At 35.2% G+C, this 19,753-nt stretch overlaps 1 protein-coding gene across 10 annotated transcripts in view; it reads right to left on the bottom strand.

Moving 5' to 3' along the window:
• The window catches only part of LOC6037900 (LIM domain transcription factor LMO4), a 470,644-nt gene that overhangs the window by 9,119 nt on the left and 441,772 nt on the right, over positions 1-19,753 (bottom strand). For 9 of the 10 annotated variants that reach the window (XM_038258414.1, XM_038258415.1, XM_038258413.1 and 6 more), the window contains one exon: positions 9,414-9,440. The exons of the other annotated variant lie outside the window; for it this stretch is intronic. In XM_038258414.1, the coding sequence (XP_038114342.1) occupies positions 9,414-9,440 (27 nt within the window). The remainder of the gene's footprint in view (positions 1-9,413; positions 9,441-19,753) is intronic. 10 annotated transcript variants of the gene reach the window in all.

The following is a 19,753-nucleotide window of genomic DNA, read 5'->3' as shown; positions in this document are numbered from 1 at the left end:
AAACAAATTGAAAACTACAATTTGTTGGAAACTTAATCAATTATATTTATAACTAGTTTAAAATTATTTCATCTTTGAACGGTTCTATCAAAAGACCGGAATTAAAAAAACCGCGGATCTTTTTGTGAACCATGGTTCATTTGCTCTTTTGAAGAACCGGCTCTTTGAGCGGCTTACTCTTTTGCCCATCTCTAGATTGAAGTCTTTTAAAACTGATTAAAAGATGCATTATTTTTAATGAATTTAAAAGTAAGTTTTTACTTAAAACAATTAGAGCAATTCTGTGAGATTTCTGTCATTCGTTTTTTTTTTGTATTTTTTAATCCGGCTGAAACTTTTCCATCATTAGTTTGTTCATATAAATTTCCATACAAATTTGGCAGCTGTCCATACAAAATGAAAATTCAAAAATCTGTAGCTTTTGAAGGAATTTTTTGATCGATTTGGTGTCCTCGGCAAAGTTGTTGGTAGGGATAAGGAATACACTGAAAAAAATGATACACCGTTAAAAAAAATTTGGTGATTTTTAATTTAACTTTTGTCACAAAACTTGATTTGCAAAAAAACACTATTTTTATTTTTTATATGTTTTAGGGGACATAAAATGCCAACTTTTCCAGGTTGTGCAAAAATCTTTGACCGAGTTATGAATTTTCGAATCAATACTGATTTAAAAAAATCGAGATATTGGTCGCAAAATTTTTCAACTACATTTTTCGATGTGAAATCAAATTTGCAATCAAAAAGTACTTCAGTGAAATTTTGATAAAGTGCATCGTATGTTGAATATTACCTCTTTTTTGAGTAATATTACATAAAAAATGAGTAAAAATGTGAACCTGATGAATATTCATCAAAAACATTCATTTTTTCTGTGAAGTCTCACCCAAACAACCCACCATTTTCTAACGTCGATATCTCAGCAACTAATGGTCCGATTTTCAATGTTAAAATATGAAACATTCGTGAAATTTTCCGATCTTTTCGAAAAAAATATTTTCATTTTTTTAAATCAAGACTAACATTTAAAAAAGGCGTAATTTTGAATGTTTGACCCTTTTGAAATGTTAGTCTTGATTTGAAAATTTTAAAAATATTTTTTTCGGAAAGATCGGAAAATTTCACGAATGTTTAATATTTTAACATTGATAATTGGACCATAAGTAGCTGAGATATCGACGTTAGAAAATGATGGGTTGTTTGGGTGAGACTTAGCAAACATCAATTTTCCTGCTTTTGAAACCTTTGCATGGCCGTATCTCAGCAACTAAAGGTCGTATTAACAATGTTCAAAAAAGCAAAATATTGAAAATTTTCTCAGTTTTTCAAAAATATTTTTTTCAGAGGTGGGCAAAAATGTGCACTAATTTAAAAAAATGGAAAACTGCGACTATTTTTAAAAAGTTTACCTAAAATGGCTATAACTTGAAAACGGTGCACTTTATGCAAATTTCACTAAAGTACTTTTTGATTGAAAAATTTGGTTTTACATCGAAAAATGAAATTGAAAAATTTTTGCGACCAATATTCCGATTTTTTGAAAAAATCAGTATTGATTCGAAAATTCGATTTTTTGCACAACCTGGAAATTTCTGAAAAGTTGGCATTTTATGTCCCCTAAAACATATAAAAAAATACAAAAAATAAAAAAAATAGTATTTTTTGCAAATCAATTTTTAGTGACAAAAAGTTAAATTTATTAAAAATCACCAAATTTTTTTACCGTGTATCAGTGTAGTCCTTATCCATACCTACAACTTTGCCGAAGACCCCAAATCGATCAAAACATTCCTTCAAAAGATACAGATTTTTGAATTTTCATAACTCATTTTTGTATGGACAGCTGCCAAATTTGTATGGAAATTTATATGGACAAACTAATGATGCAAAATGGCTTCTTTGGGCATACCGAAGGCACCAAAAAAGTTTCAGCCTGATTAAAAAATAGAAAAATTAAAATTCAAAAAAAAAAAAGATCGATTTCGTAGAGAACTGCTCATTAAATTTGAGTATTTGTTATTGATAAGTTACTGTTTTTTCCCCTTTTCAACGATTGAACTTCTAAATTTTTGTGTAATATTTTTGTTGAACTAAATTTACTTCATTTTGTTTTGTAGTCAAGTTAAACCGGCATTTTCAAAATCTTTTTCATTTTTATTTTGGAGTTTTGTTGCATCAATATAACGATACTTCTGTCTTAAAAATTATGATTTTATGCTTTGATATTTAAGAGACATAAACTTAAACTAATTATTGAAACTATCTTAACAGAAAAAATAAAGTAAATTGTAAGCATTCGAGCTATATCTTTTAAACTTAAAAAAAGAACAAGTGTGACCAAAGTTGTAAATATCTCTTATTTCGGTATTAGCAGATGTTTTTTTTAGTAAAAACTTGATAAACAAATGAATTTAGAAATAGGGGCAATGTTATTTTGTTGCAATATTCAAATGGTATGTTTTTGATAAAATCGTGTTTAGAGCCTTTCAATAACTCGCAAAACGATGTGAAAGTGGCCAATAAAATATCCACAATTAATTGCATCAAATTCACTCCGGATCTCTCTAAACCCTACCCCAAGCAGAAGCCACAGCCAGAGTCACAGAGTGGAACCAATTAAATTAATTCCAGGTATAAAAGAGTGACGATAAATCGACAGGATAAAGTGGTCAAGAGTGTCGTCGGTTATGGTTTTTCCTTCATCTACCCACTCACTCACCCCCTCAAAGCTGCTGACAGGATTAGAGATTTACATCTCCGTGAAGGAAGTGGGGTGTGGGGGAGGGGCGAGCCTCCTCCTGAGGCTGGGAACCACTTTATATGTGAGCTTCGTCACACACAGGCTTTGATCCACATTTTGCTCATGCTTTTTTCCTCTTCATTCCATACACCAGTGGTTGAGGGGGTTTCAGGGAAAAGGTTCGTTCCAGCAGAGTGGGAGGCAATAGAAACATAATTGCTTGGGGCAATTCTTCTCCCCACCCAACTGATGCTTCTCTTTCGGTCCTACTTCCGACAGGTGGGTGTCATTGGCAAAGCCAGATTGTCGCTTCATCGGGTCACATCATCACCGCAATTAATCCATAGGAAGTTGCGAACAAACCTCATTGATATTTTTTTTTGAATAAATTTTAAATAAAATTGACAAAAAATGACTCTTTTCTTTGAAAAATATACGAAGATTTTTTTTAAAGAAAATTTACTAATTAATTAAGATTAAGATTCGTTACCTCACATGAAATCACTGTTCACAAAGTCCCTTGCAGGGTGCCAATCGAGCAAAGTGTGTACCGGACTGAGGAAATAATTTTCAGACAACCATAAAACTGATGTGAACTCATCCGTATCAGAGCAGAGTGATTAGGGGGTGGAGGTTAGGCTACTCTCTACCCTTTCCAGCATATGTGTGATTGTGTGCTGTATTGGTACGATGATTTTCCTAATGATCGTATCTCACTAAGTGAACCCCACTGCTGGGTGGGCTCCCGGGTTGGTTTCGATTGATTTCCACTGAAGCACATACGTACAAACACACACACACACACTCTCATTGGAGAGATGAAAGTGACACGAGAGTCATGCCGGAATTTGCACCAATAACATATCGACTCAACCACCCTCACATCGAAGAGTTGGGAGGAGGAGGAGGCAAGTAATTATTACAATAAATTCAATGCTCACTCAGCTATGAATTATTCAAAATGTTCTGTATTAATTAATTTACCTATACGGAATGAAATGGGTACCGAACTCCGACGAACAACCAATTTGATTATTATTGGCAGAGTGAGCACACACACACAGGCAAGAAGAAGAAAAGTTGAGGAGGGGGTGAGAAGTGCTCCAGATTGGGGATTAGAATCGATGAAAGCTCATTGGCGTAAAATTGGGACTCACATCCCCTCCCTCTCCCCTTCAGAGGGAAATTCGTTGGGGTGAAATATTTTTTAGAAAAATCCCGAACGGTTTTGCCCAGGGTAACGAGAAAGAACCGGGGGGTTTTCCGAACTAATTGATCAATTTGCAGCGAAACATATCAATGCTGGGGAAATTTAATTGAGTGCCGGGCACAAACCAAAAACGGATGCAGGCAATATGTGCGATATGCATTTTGGGGGTTGGCTGGCTCTGCTAACTCTGCTAACCGCCAATTTAAGGCTTTATCTGGAGCGGAATTTTAATGAAGAAGCCACACCGGGTTTGGAATGGAAACAATAATTTGTGTTAGCTATTGGATTGTGGTAGCCTAATGAGATTGACATTTAAATAAATGTATTTCATTATAAATAATTTCCTAAAACCAACTATTTGAAAAAAGAATCCGTTCAGAAATGCTGGGTGTAAGTTTTGAAATATATTTTCTAATTTAATAAAATATTTCTAAATTGATAAGTTATTTGATTCCTTGAAACCAGGGATGCCCAACCTTTTGACCCTGTGGGCCAGATCTGATTTTTCTGATGCAGTGGCGGGCCGGATCTAATGTTGGAAAAAGTAAACAGTTTTTTTGTTAGGTTGTTTCAAGTAAACAAATAAACAATGTAGTGTTGCAAAAAAAATTATGTATCCTGATTTTAAGAATTAAAACCCAGGATAACTTTCAATTATGTGTATATTAAATTTATTTTCATTTGTTTTGGTTAAAATCTTATTGTAATAATTTTGTCGATTGAAATTAAATACGCTGATATTATTGACTTTAAAAAAAATCTAATTTCGTCGTTGCGATTTTGCAATCAACGAAACAAAATAAAATTTATTGAATCGAAATTTCGCTTACTCTGCAAAAAAAAAAATTGTTGCGTTGTTGTGCATCTGTATTCAAATATTTTACAATACATTTTAAAATGGTATTTAAGGCACGAAATTTAAAACAGTGTAGAAAAATATATTTCTGGTAGTTTTTTATTCGTCATTGTTAAAATTTCTTATAATTTGTTATTAAAATTTATGAAAAAAAATCTATCGTATTTCTTGACGTATTTTGATTTTTTTGTATTTAAAAAAATAGCAACGATCTTTTTTTTCGACAATATTAATTTGATTTTTTAAAGCTCTTTTGCCAGCAAAACTTTATTATTGAAAAGTTGTTCTAAAAAACATTATTTTTGCAGTCTTTTTGCACATTTTTCAACCAAAATAATTGATTATGAAAATATTAATATAGAAATGATAAGAATTTTATAAATTCATACATGAAGATATTTTAAATTTGAAATAAAATTATTTAACAAATACAAAAGCAAAATCCAAACAAAACAATGAATAAGCCAAATTTTATGTAAAAGGCAAAAATAGATCATATAAATGTTTTTTTATATCTGAAAATTTAATCTCAAGATTATTTTTCTAATTTTGACACTCAATTTATTTACTGAGTATTTCATGAACAGCCTTTAGGGCCAGTTATAGAACTATTTTCAAAATGCTATCGCGGGCCGGATAAAATGGCCTCGCGGGCCGGAGAAAATAGGTTTTTTATCTCACTAGGTTTGTTCTTGAATTGAACTAGTTTCTGTTTAACACTAAACATTAAATTAAATTTGTACCAGCCTAATCAATTTTCGAAAAAATATTTTTCATTGCAAAGTGCACCAGGTCGCAAAATTAAGTGTGCTTGGTTAAAAATTATTGTGGTTTCCGATCTTAAGTTGAACGAAAAATACTAACTCAAAAACTTTATTTAAAAAAAAATTATAATAATACATGTTTTTCAGAGCTCTAAAAGTGCTCACAACATAATTTTTCTTTAAATCTGAAACCTTAATTACTATGCAAAAAAAACTGATTTTTGAGGGTTAGCTCTACCTATCGACAAAATTAGTCGTAGATGTCGTTGATTGCGAGATAAAATTAAGGTGTCTTTGGCAAAGTTGCTTGGATAGGCAAGGCCAACTTTTAGAAAAAGAATCATTTTTCAAAAATATTTATGGAAAAATAAATTTTTGAAACAACTGAATTGTGAACCATGAGTTAAATAAAAATTCAATATTATTTCATTTTCTAACACATGTAAAAGATTGAAATGAGTGAAAATGGTTTTAAAAAGTGACTACAAAGTTAAAATCGAAATAAAAGACCGGCAAGTAAACCAAATTCCACCAACAACCTGTTTCCCCCCAAAACCTCCTCACCCCACCTTTAAAACGGTTCACCGGTTCAGCAAGTGTTGCCATCCACTTGTGTGTTTCCAGCTTCCGCGCACCACGTGCTGAAAAAAAAAACAGAAGAATCCAAACAACACCAAGTCAGTCAGCCAGAGTTAAGCCACGAGAGAGAGTGAAAGCCGAGGTGAAAAGTGTGTCTGTTTACAAACATAAATCAGTCCAAAGTGTGGGCTCCCCCCTTCCCCCCGTAACGAGGGATGGGAAGGGGGAGGGCAAAAAGGTGGCGCTTTTGATTTATGTTTATACGAATGACGACGACAAGACACGGAGGGAAGAAGAAACCACCGAGCCGCGACACGAAACCTTTCCACGACCTGTGGGGAACGGAGAGTGGGGAAGAGGAAGAAAAAGTTTGCTCAAGGTACTGTGTTGCCTACCTTTCGGGCGCAAAACTTCTGCAAACCGGCAGGACGAATCTTACGAAATCAAGAGGGCGTGATGGGTTTGAAGAGGAGTGTGTCTCCCTCCCCCCAAACAGAGAGACACACATTTTTACACGCAAAACGAGCAACGACAATTTGCTTATGGGTGGTTGCGAGTCTTCGAGAGAGGTGGAGAAAATCAAACACCGTTTTGCGAGACTGACGCTTCTTTGGGAAAATTCTTTGTGAAATAAGGATTTGTAGATTGAACTCCCTTCAGATTCTGGTTCTTACTTAGAATCTGAGACTCTGACTCTGACTTTGACTCTGATTCTGACTTTGATTCTGACTTTGATTCTGACTCTGACTCTGACTCTAACCCTGACTCTGACTTTGACTCTGATTCTGATTTTGATTCTGAATCTGATTTTGACATTGATTCAGACTCTGATTCTGACTGTGCTGATGCTGATGCTGTCTCTGATTCTGATTCTGACTCTGGCTCTGATGCTGTTTCTGATGCTGATACTGATGCTGATGCTGTTTCTGATGCTGAAGCTGATGCTGATTCTAACTCAGACTTTGATTCTGACTCTGATTCTGATGCTGACTCTGATTCTGACTCTGACTCTGATTTTGATTCTGATTCTGATTCTGATTCTGACTCTGACTCTAACTCTAACCCTGACTCTGACTCTGATTCTGACTCTGACTCTGACTCTGACTCTGACCTTGACTCTGACTCTGACTCTGACTCTGACTCTGACTCTGACTCTGACTCTGACTCTGACTCTGACTCTGACTCTGACTCTGACTCTGACTCTGACTCTGACTCTGACTCTGACTCTGACTCTGACTCTGACTCTGACTCTGACTCTGACTCTGACTCTGACTCTGACTCTGACTCTGACTCTGACTCTGACTCTGACTCTGACTCTGACTCTGACTCTGACTCTGACTCTGACTCTGACTCTGACTCTGACTCTGACTCTGACTCTGACTCTGACTCTGACTCTGATTCTGATTCTGATGCTGACTCTGATTCTGACTCTGACTATGATTCTGATTCTGATTCTGATTCTGACTCTGATTCTGACTCTGATTCTGACTCTGATTCTGACTTTGATTCTGACTCTGATTCTGACTCTGATTCTAACTCTGACTTTAGCTCTAACCCTGACTCTGACTCTGACTCTGACTCTGATTCTGACTCTGCCTCTGATGCTGTTTCTGATGCTGATACTGATGCTGATGTTGTTTCTGATGCTGAAGCTAACTCTGACTCTGACTCTGACTCTAACATTGACTCTGACTCTGATTTTGACTCTGATTCTGACTCTGATTCTGACTTTGCTGATGCTGATGCTGATGCTGATGCTGAGTCTGAATCTGACTCTGGCTCTAATGCTGTTTCTGATGCTGATACTGATGCTGATGCTGAAGCTGATGCTGACTCTAACTCAGTTTTTGTTTCTGACTCTGATTCTGATGCTGACTCTGATTCTGACTCTGACTCTGACTCTGACTCTGCTTTTGATTCTGATTCTGATTCTGAATCTGATTCTTACTCTGATTCTGACTCTGACTTTGATTCTGACTCTGCTGATGCTGATGCTGACTCTGATACTAACGCTGATGCTGTTGCAGATGCTGTTGCAGATGCTGTTGCTGTTGCTGATTCTGACTCCGACCTTATGACCAACTGTCTTTGATTCTGAACTTGGCTCTAACTCTGACTCAGAGCAAAAAATATGAAGTTTTCTTTATCACAGAGAATCCTCTTCGAGAAAAGCCATGAATGAAATAAAAGTAAGCACCAAAAAACCGACCTCGTCACACAACTTTCGACGCAACCGATTTCGCAAAGTTCACGTTCGCTTGATTTTCTATGCAAATTTACTTTGATGTTCGTTTTGCTATGTTTTTCCCCTTCCTAACTTTTCCGGATCCTCGCCTTCTTTTGTGCGCTTTTTTTGTCGTTGTTGTTTTCCACTCAACATTTGTCTGTTGACTCATCGTGAGTTGGTTGTGTGATTTTTCTACGTGACTCTCCGGTGCGATGCAACAGAGTGTTGTTTCACCTGTTAAAACAGACGATTAAGGGAAAAGGTCGTCCTTTTCAGTGCGTTGACACGACCGTTCACGAGCGTTCGATATCAACAGTTGAGAGTTTCGTCTTCACTTTCGCAAAAAAAAAGGACAGACGCAGAAATGTCAACAAAACCAACACTAATGATGTCGATTATAATCATCATCGTCATTATGAGTGCCATTTTTTTGCTTCTCCCTCCAAGCTGGCATCACTGCCGTCTGGGTGACTTTTTTTTCGCTTCGTCCTTCTTCTCTCCACCAAACAAGTTTGATTAAGAACTGAGTTGAGGATGTGGAGAGGGGTCAGAATTAACGATATTGTCGACTTCTCGAACTTGGACTTTATCACACGCGCAACCAAAAGGAAGAAGGACTGCGAGTGAATCTCTCAACGACTCAACGATGATGACGACAGTCGTCCAGTGAGATGTCTTGGTACAGTGAGGAGTGACGAAGAAGAAGGGACGACCCACAGACGATAAATACAATCTCGGCTTAATTGTGTGCAGAGGGGTGGTGAGGTGGGGTCAGTGATGCTTGAGTTGAAGAAGTGATTGGTTTTGGGGGTGAAGTCTGAGCCAAACATTTAAAAAATATTCGAAATATTTCAAAAATTATAAATTACTGAATTGAAGATTAGAAAATGCAATTTTGACAATTGAATAACTTAAAAATCTAAAAAATAAATACAATTGAAAGCAATACAAAAAAGTAGCATATTAAAAGTTTTACGACTTCAAATGATATTTTTTGAAACTTAGTTATAAATAAATAAAAGAAAACAATACTTTACCGAGGTGACTGCTGAACTGGTACCAACCTGAAATAAGAAAAACAGAGAAAAAGAGTCAGTTTAGTAAATTTTCAAAGAGTACATTTCAATTAACTAATCAATTTAGGACTGCACCACTACAAACATTATAAGTCCTTAAATTGAGCCATGTATTGAGCACAAAGCCCTCTTTAAAACTACCCCTTGCGACACCATTAGTCCTGCTAGACGAGGAAGACGAAGAAGCTTCCGACAGACAGCAACCCCCCACCAATGACTTCCCCTTCTGCAGACACCAAAAAGGACCTCGATGAGTAAAAGAGCAAGGACACTTTGCGCTGGCCTGAAAAACGGAAGAAACCTCAAACGAACACAACAAGCTCGTACAAATTAATGGTGACGCACACACACATACACACTCACACGAACACGCGTTCACAGCAAAAGTTGGCAGAAGGAATAGAAAATCAAATGCGATTGTGATTGAAAATCGTGCCGGCTGCTGCCTTTTGCTCTCACAACTTCATCACTTGGACTAGTAACTTAAGAAGAAGTGAAAAAGGGTGGGGGTTCTAAGGGAGACTGGGGTGTAAGGATTGAACATGTGAGGGTGTTAGTGAGTGTGTGTGTGTGCGTGCTGCTGAAATTGTGTATGAATAGCTGATGATGATAACTCTTGATGCTGTCGTCACTCTTGGTGAACGCTGGAGGTGAACATTTGTTTGTGGGGAAAATTAAATTATTATTTTTTTTAATGAAGTTATAAAAAAAAACAAAAATTTACAAAACACATCGAAAATTTTTTATGGTTGTAATACTTGTTAAGAATAGATTCACAAAATAAAAATAAATGTTAGAGGAATATATGAAATTGACACACTGTTTGTTTTATGTTTCATTTCATTCTAGATTTTATATCAAAATTGTAGTCTTTGAATGAAGGTCTTGGATCAGCCCTCAACATGAGCAATTCTCCCCAAAATCAGCTAATTTATTAGAAATTCAGTTTTAGTAATTTTTGAATTTCGTTAAACTTTTTTGTGTACTTTTTCCATGGCCAAAGAAATCAAAATTTGTTTGGTAACGTTGCCAATTTTTCGGAAAATTATGTTTTTTTAAATCTGTAGATGCAATTGAAAATTGATTATTTTAGTCTTATAACCCTCTACAACCCAATCCTGCCTCTAGGCGGGCTTCGATCTTAAAAGTCGCCAAAATTCCATTTTTCAACCGGTTTATAATTTATAAGGCATTGGAAAGAAGAACTCTTAAAAATTTTGAAAATTGTAATGTTGACAGTTTGACTTGTCTATGTCACTTTGCCAATGTGTTAAAAATGTAATTTTATAAGGGGTCAACTTTGGCTGTGTTTTTTACTCACAATTCCATTTTTTTAACAACAAACAAAAAAAAATTAAAAGGTGACTATAACAACATGATAAAAGTCAAAACGTAATGATATGAGGTGGTAGAATAGGCCTAATATTACCAAAAAAACAAATATCAACTAAATAAGATAAATAAAAATCATAAAACAAGTAAAACATTAAACAAAAGAAGTAAAGTTTTTCAAAGAACAAATATTGCTCAAAATGACCTTCTGAACAAGGGAAAAATAAAAACAAAACGAAAAAATAGGGCAGTAGAGGGTTAAGAAGGGTTAAATTGAAAATTCTAAATATATTTTTTTTTCAAAAGTCAGAAAATTTTGAAAAAAATATATATTTCCTGTAATGGAAATATTTGGTCATGACATGACTTCCACAGCTTAAAAGGGTCACCTATTTAACAACCGCCACAAAAACAGTTTTTTGCTATAACAATAAAACTGTACACATTATCTTTATTTCTGTCTGTACAATTGCACATGTGTATTTAATCAATTATCTAAAAGGTATGTTTTTCCTTTTCGCATAGTATTCGAAAACCATGATTTTTTCGAAAAATTTCATCAGGTTCATATTTTAAAACATTAATTATTTAATTTTGCTGAAACCCTCTCGTAGCCTATCAAATTTTCAAAATAAGCAAAAGAAAAAACCAAAACTAAGAAATACTTTTTTGTACATTAAAAGTTGCTTAAAATTAAATCCTGAACATGACAAAACTAAAAAACCTTTCTAAATGTTAAGGATCTGCAGTAAGCTAGTATTTTGACTAATTTAAACCGGGTTGGAATTGATAGGTTGTTTTTTTATTGCAAATTGAAATAACGGATCAAATAAAAATTGTAAGGTATAGAATCAGCTTTAGTAGAGATTAAATACAAAAAATACCTCAAGAAGTAGTTTTCAACAAAATTTGAATAGTTTAAAAAGTTTTATAAGTTACTACGAAAAAAAAATAATTACATTATTAAGTACTCTCAAGGTACACGATTTACCAAAGAAAATTCGTATCGAGAAACGGACTTAATCACCGGATTTTTAAATAATGTTTCAGTAAGGCCATTGCAAATATTTTTCAAAGTTTATGTCACCCCTCCCTTTTGAAATTGGTTCGAAAAATCATTGAGCAAAAAAAAAAATACAAAAAACTTCAAAATTTTTATGAAAATAAAAGACCATTCAACTAAAAACAATTTAAAACGCATTTTTCTGCATATATAGCATGTTTGGGCTGGATTAAAAATATTTTGAATTTTTTTGAAATTCCAACGTACAGTACCGCATTTTTTTTTGCAAAAAATATGTTTTGTCGACATTTAGGTATTTTGTTAACTACACCCAAAACTGGCAGCGCTAGTCCGAGAGAATGATGGTCTCGAGTCGAGAGAATAGTGGTACCATTCACGGACGCAGAGAACACAGCTCGAGATGGGCGATAGAACTATTCTCTCGAGGTTCATTTGCAAAAAAAAGTTCATCCGTCAAACAAAAAACCAAAAGTGTCGACAACGGGAATCGAACCAGAGACCTTTGACAAACCAATCCAATGACTTAGTTGCCTCGGCCACCACAGCTTGGTGACCATGGAGAAGTCAGAAGTCGATGTATGACACTTGTTGGAGATTTATTGATTCAACTAACGAATGAACTCATTTGTTATGATGGTGTGAGTTGGTACCATTATTCTATCGATTTTGGCACAGAGCCCGCAATAAATTTTGAGAGAACGATTATCTCGATTCTGAATTTTGGGTGTAACGATTGCAAAACAACTGGACATGTGTGAACTGCATTTTTAAACCCTTATTTCATTCAAACGTTAAAACCGTGGCTCATAAATTCAATTTTTAATGTTTTTTATTGTTTTGACTTTGGTTAGAGTCGAGGAACATAAACAAAAATTATTTGCAACGACCTAAACATAGCAAACATTATTTTCTTGTTAATTAGTTCTAAGGGTTATGGAAACAGAAATCAAAAATATCTTCAGATCTATCATCATAAGAATTATCAGTAGACAAATTTGCTAGGTAAATTTTTGAAATTTATTAATCATGGTTTCGGTGGCAACAAAAAATATAGTTCCAGGAAAAAATCAAACTTTGAACTTTTTGTTTTTTTTTCAATATACAGTTTATTTTAAATTAATTAATTAAGCTATGCAATTTTTTTATACTAATAAATTCAATTTGCTCGCTTTAAGGTTGAAATTTGTAAGATACACAGGGACTATCAAAAAAGTCTTCCGATTGAATAATATTTGAAAAATAAATTGAACATTTAAAATTACACAAAACCCCTTTTCACCCTCACCACCTGCGTAACTCTTGATGTGGCGAGGTCGTGAAGTCGTTCTGTGGAAAACCTACCCCCCAGTCTGATTCCAGCCTTCCCTCACGTGTACGTGGGCCTGTATGTGTGTGGGCGGCACAAATCAAGCGCCCAATCGTCGTTATCCTTTGCCTTGGCAAGTGAACCTCGCCTCAGACTCAGTCTCGCCTACCCAAGGAAAAATAGCGTATATTATCTTCATAATTTGCTACAATTGTTGAATTTAATGTTGATTATAGCCTTATTGTTTCGCCAAACTCCTCTCGCTTCTTCTCTAGCAGCAGGGCAGGGTCTTGCGCCAGGAAGGATCTCCAGCTTTGGACACACACAATCTGCATTCACCAAGAACCGTCTTCCTTGCTGTTGAAGTTGGGGAGCAAGGATGAACGAGAGAAGCCGGAGCTCTCAGGAGATTTAATTGCATTCCGATTGTTGATAGTTTCAATTAAGGAATCATTCTCTCTTTTCCATTATTGTTGCTGCTGCTAGGACTAGGACTAAAGGACGACGACGACGATGGTGCGTTCGAGGGCAGGCTTAGGCTCTGGACTCCGGATAATAATGGATACATGGAGAACACAAAGTTGCAGAAATTTCAATTTATCTCAACTGCTTTCAGCAGCTCTTTCAGAGCTTAATTGCTTACAGCTTGTAATACAATCACCCCTTTCATCATGGAGCAAGTTTGAACTACTTGGAATCTCTGGATTAATAGAAGTTGAAATACCGAGCACAGAATTTAAAGATTCAGAAAAAAACCTTCACTTCAAAAGTCGCATAATCCTTCAGATCGACCCAAATTGATCGCAAGATTACGAATGTTTTGCCCTCCAATTCCGGCAGCAGCAGCAGTGACTCTGAATTGATTTTCCCACCGCTCTTTCCCCGACAGTGAAGAAGTGCACGCGACGACGAAGCGAAGGTCGGATGATTTGATGCAGTTTTTCCCAGTTCGTTTCTCGTTTCGCCACTTTTGGAAAGGAGCGATTTTTCCGGGCGCTTCCCCAATAGAGTGAGGTGACTTGTCTCTCTATTCAGAGTGTGGAAAGGAAGAAGAAGAAAAAAAAAAAACAAGTCGTGGCAGCCAAAAGGGAGACACGACTCTGGAGTGATTGCATTGAATTAGGAAATCACTTATGTAAACCCGATGACAGTTGGGATGGGCTGGGGAAAGGTGGGGTTGAGGAAAATTACGAGGAAAATTTGTTTGATCATTCCGCAAATACGGTTGCCAAAAACCGGAGTTTGGTGATGTGCACTTTGTGTTGGAGAGCGAAAAAGGGGTTGACACTTGGCGGGAGGGGGTTTGTGGGGTGCGAAGAGCGGGAGCGGGGGTCTTTTGATGTCGATTTGGTGCGCAGGAAATTGGTACGGTAAACAACGGTGGAAAACATTGTGGGTGTGTGCGGCGTTGAGTGATTACAAACAGTTTTACATCGAATGAGGTTATTTTGTTAACACAATTAACTTAACGCAAACCTGTATCTAGACGGACTTCGATCTAAAAAAAATCACTTAAAAACCATTTTAAAATATTTTTTAATCAATAAAAATCAAAGAAATTTTTTTTAGGTAAGCTTTGGCCATGTTTTAATGAACATACCATTATTTTTATTTCAATTCAGGTTTGATTTTATTTATTTTAGTACTCGATCGAGCCTGCCCAATCTTCATGGCACAATTATTACATTGTTGATCGTCAAATGAAAATTTTTCAATTTTTTCACTAGAGCAATTCTTAAAAAAACTTAAAAAACTTTTATTTGCATTTTTTTATTTGGCTCAAACTTTGTGAGAGCCTTTCCTATGACCAAAGATGCCATTTTGTGTAATTGGTTCACTCATACAGGACTCCATACAATTTTGGCTGCTGTCCATTCAAAAATGGTACGTGAATATGCTAGAATATGTTACTTTTGAAGGAATTTCCTGATCCGAAGACACCAAAGTTGTAGGTATTGATGAGGACTTTCAGAAAAAAATATTACATGGGATTTTTTCGTCGGTTTTTGATTTACATTTTTTTTCACAAATAGACAATTTCCCAAATTTGGTATTTTTCCAATTTCGTAGAGTTTAGTTGTTAACTTTAAAAAATAAAAGCTTGAAAAAATTTCATTATAGGTCGTTTTTATCAATTTTTTAAGGCAAAAATCACCTCACTCAATACTTACATAAAACCATCTGCAAAAATATGTGTTCAGACTTTTACCAAAGTTGAATGCATTGAAAAATGGCATCATGATTATGACGGTCAATAATGTGAAATTTGAGCCAAAATAGTTAAGCAGAAAAAAATATAGTTTCGTTGATGATTTTGCACAAACATTTTACTTAAGTCCAAGGCAATATTATTTTGATTATTGTTTTAAGAACTTGCTTGCAGAAATTAAAGCAATTTCTGTAAAATTAGAACAGAATAGAATTAGAACAAAATTGATGTTGCCTGGTACTAACTAATATTTTCTCTTGGCAAAAACCTCCAGAAAATTGTATTTTAAATTAGAATAAAATTGATAGCTTAACAAACCTTGCAATTCAACCAAATTTTAGTGCATAAATTTTTCGATCAAATATCATACTTAAGAGAATACAGCTTTCGATCTTAATTAAACTTGCAGGATCGTTTGTACAACTCAAATCACCCTTTTTCACTCAAATTTGATCAAATTCTTCTATTTACGTGCATACAACATTTGAAAGTTTTAGCCGTATTCGTGAGCCTTATTGTTTCTATGGGAAACAATATTGTTTAACATTAATTTGGTAAATTCTAATAATTCTAGTAATTCTAATAAAACTACTCGAAAACGCTTCCGCTTCAACTTGGTATCTATAGAAGAAAAGTAGGAAAGTTTTCACTCTTTCAAATGAAAATGGCTTGAAAAAACAATCAAAGGATGCTTGATTTTCGCAGGAATTTTGATTTTTGGCTGTTTCTTGCCCGAAAATGAATGTTTCGGATTTTGAAAATATTTTTTATGAAAAGAGTGTACGATTTCCTTTAAATCATGCTTCATATTGATTTTAAATATCTCCTTCTGAAGATATTAATATTTTATAAACTTAATCACTTAAACTAACTGAGTACATCGATGTTGATGATTTGATTTGGACAAATTATTCTGCATGTTTAATAAAGATCGGAAATTTCGGGTCATTTTACGCTAGACTTTATGCCATGTATTTCATGAATCTGTGGATTGTCCAGAATATTCCATCATTTATTATTTTGTTGTAACATTTGGTGCAAGTTTTTTCTTTGTGTGTAGAAATTCAAGCTTAAAAAGGTTAAGTAGTTTGTTTTGCTTTTGCTTCGTGATAAAAATTAAGACATTTGATTTTATTTTCAAAATTTATTTCATTTTCCAATAAATAATGCCTTTAAGTAAATTCGTGTATCTATTGATCATTGTTATTGTAAAAAAAAAGATTTTAAAAAAACTATACATTGGTTAATACATATTGTATATTGAATTTTCACAATGTTTACATTATCTTATTTTATTGTGATTTGTTTCACAAAATAACATTTAATCGAATCTTTGGATAATCGAACCACCAAATATATTCTTTTATCTTAATTTGGCTAAACATGACCAAAGCGCAACAAATTTATCCAAGGAAATGTAACCAAGGAAGGCAACTAATTTGGCTGTGGTAGAGTTTTGAGAATATTCATCAAACATTGTAATAGAGCAGTCAGTTATGGATTTCGCTAGGTTTTTTACCACCCTTTTCCTAGATTTGAAGATCTGAAACAAACAATTTCTATGCTACCAAGTCAGTATCTGAAACATTCATAGTTGTAAGGAAAATCCAAATCTCTATACAAGCACAAAAGAAACAAAATTGTAACATGCTATCTCGAAAAATAAAAAATTGAATTGTAATAGAGCAGTTCTCCACGAAATCGGTATTTTTTCTTTAATTTAAATTTTTGTATAATTTAATCTGGCTAAAAATTTTTTTGGTGCCTTCGGTATGCCCAAAGAAGCTGTATCTATCTGTATCTTTAAAAGGATTTTTTTGATCGATTTGGTGTCTTGCGCAAAGTTGTAGGTATTGATAAGTACTACACTGAAAAAAAAATGATAGACGGTAAAAAACAGTGGATTTTTAATTTAACTTTTTCTCTCTTAAACTTGATTTGCATAAAAACACTATTTTTTACATGTTTAAGAGGACATAAAATGAAAACTTTTCAGAAATTTCCAAGTTGTGCAAAAAATTTTTGATCGAGTTATAAATTTTTGAATCAATGCTGATTTTTTTTTAATCGAAATATTGGTCCCAAAAACTTTTCAACTTCATTTTTCGATTTTAAATCAAATTTCAGTGTAGTCCTTAACCATACCTACAACTTTTCCCAAGACACCAAATCGATCAAAAATTCCTTCAAAAGATACAGATTTTTGAATTTCCATACCTCATGCTTGGACAGCTGCCAAATTTGTATGGAAGTTTATATAGACAAATTAATGATGCAAAATGGCTTCTTGGGCATACTGAAGGCACCAAAAAAGTTTCAGCCAGATTAAAAAATACAAAAAAAAAATCGTATGACCGAAATCTGAGAGAATTGCTCAGTTGGGAAAAACCATCATCATCGAATTTTTACGGAATAAATTAAATATTCGTATTCGTATTATTTTTTTGTGGATGGCTTCTAGGTGAATTTATCGTATTTTGTCGTCCTTTTTTTGGCAATACCCAAACTGAGCGATGATTTGATTAGTTCGTTAAGTGCGTTGCACATGACGCCGCACCTGGGAAAAAGCCAAAGAGATTTTTCATATCAGCTCTGAAGGAGAGCTATCAGCACTCAGGAAGAGAAGAAGGATCACATGCTCGTTATTATCCGTCAGTCGTCGCCCCGTCCTCTTCGCGAGCGCGTTATAATACATGCAATTATTTCTTCTTCCTTTGTTGACTTTAAGGGGGAAAGTCGTCCTCACGTGCAAGAAGGCGGAGAAGGGGTGGGTGGGTGGCGATGTGGGGTGAGATTGGCATCATTATTTCGCGCGTTGCATATGGTGCGTTGTTTTGTGGAAAGGAGGAAGGGGGAGAGGGCACTAGTTTCGAACGCGCGCGTTATTATTTTTTCTCAGTTTTTTCCCGCCAAAAACCCCCACCGCTCTCACACACTTTTCATCCGCGGGGTGAGGTCTCCAAACTCAACGAGCTGCTGCTGCTCTGAAGCGTAATGAACGTCGCCTGTTCGAAGCTCATTAAAATTAATTTGAGTTTATATTTTGCGGAAAATTATTATTACGTTGATGGCGGGGCGACAGCGTGGCGTGGAAAATTGGTGGCAGAGAGAGAGGAAGAGGGGTGAAACGGGACACCACTTTTGGCACACAGTGTGAAAATAAATTGATGAAGTGAGCAGAACGAGCGAGACAATGGCTTGGGAAATTGGTGGTGGGGGGGGAGGGAAGCTGAGGGGGTGGGGTGATGCACAATCAAATTAGCTTTGATAACATATAGAAAATTTGAAACCTGACAATTAAGGATTGATGGTTGCAGGATGTGTGTTTTGCGTGTGTCAGTTCGTGTGTGTGTGTGTGTGACGATGATTACACGTGTGTGAGTGTGTGCCATGCAAGAGTGCCAAACCAAGAATAGATCTTAATTAGTGTCATGTTTTTCGGGAGGAACGCGCGCTCGCGATGCTGGTATAATTAGTTTAATTTTCGGGATGGTTTACCTTATACACATTTATTTCCAGAGAAAGAAATCCATAATTGGGAGGGAACACACACACACACAAACACGTGTGGCGGAGTGTGCTTGTTTGTGGCGCGCAATTTCTGGGAAAATGAAAGGGGGCGTTCGGTGGTCCACCTAAACATATACTGGAGCATAAAGTGGATGCAAACTTGGACGAACGAGAGCGCTTCCAACCAATTAGTTTGTGTGCGACCATTTAATCACTATTCATGGTTAGATTTTGGGTTTGGTCATGTTTGCTTGCAGTGAAGGGGAAGGGGATGGTTGATTGTAATTGGCACCGCGAAACCACCTTTGGGCGATTAATTAGTATCGAAAATGATGAGATATTGGGCGGATCCTTTCAAAGAATTCTTGCTAACTTCGTTTGGAAAATTCCAGAGCAAGATAAAGGTTATAGTTCAAATTTACTGCTTATAGTTTTTAAACAAAAAACAAAACAAAAACAAGAAAAAAAACATGTCATTTTCACAAATTTACATGAATTTATGTTCTGGTGTTATGGTTTTTCAAGTCGAAGTCTGGGTTGCCAGATCAAAATTTAAAAAAATATCTTGCAGCAAAAATGCACCAGAGCGGTTGAACATGACAATTGTGTTTGACAACTCGAAAACATTCTTGTGTTTTAAATGGTCTAATTGTCTTTGTAAACAAAAAAAAAAAATAAAAAATTACCTTAATTGAAATGTTTTGTGATTGGTACGTTCTTCTTCTTGTATGTTCAACATTAAGAGAAAATCAGATTGAAATCAAAAATTTTCCTAAATTTTCCCAAATATGGAATAAAGCAAGCTTTATCTTTATTTTTTCGGGCACCTGAAAAATCTCTATTTCCAAATTTATCTTACAAACTGGCAACCCTGGTCACAGTCACAGTATTGCAGTTAAATTGCAGTAAACAATTACAAT

Source organism: Culex quinquefasciatus, chromosome 2 (genome assembly GCF_015732765.1).
Source record: "Culex quinquefasciatus strain JHB chromosome 2, VPISU_Cqui_1.0_pri_paternal, whole genome shotgun sequence".
Taxonomy (NCBI): domain Eukaryota; kingdom Metazoa; phylum Arthropoda; class Insecta; order Diptera; family Culicidae; genus Culex; species Culex quinquefasciatus.
The sequence above is the reverse complement of the archived record's forward strand: the minus strand, read 5'-3'. Positions and strand labels throughout refer to the sequence as shown.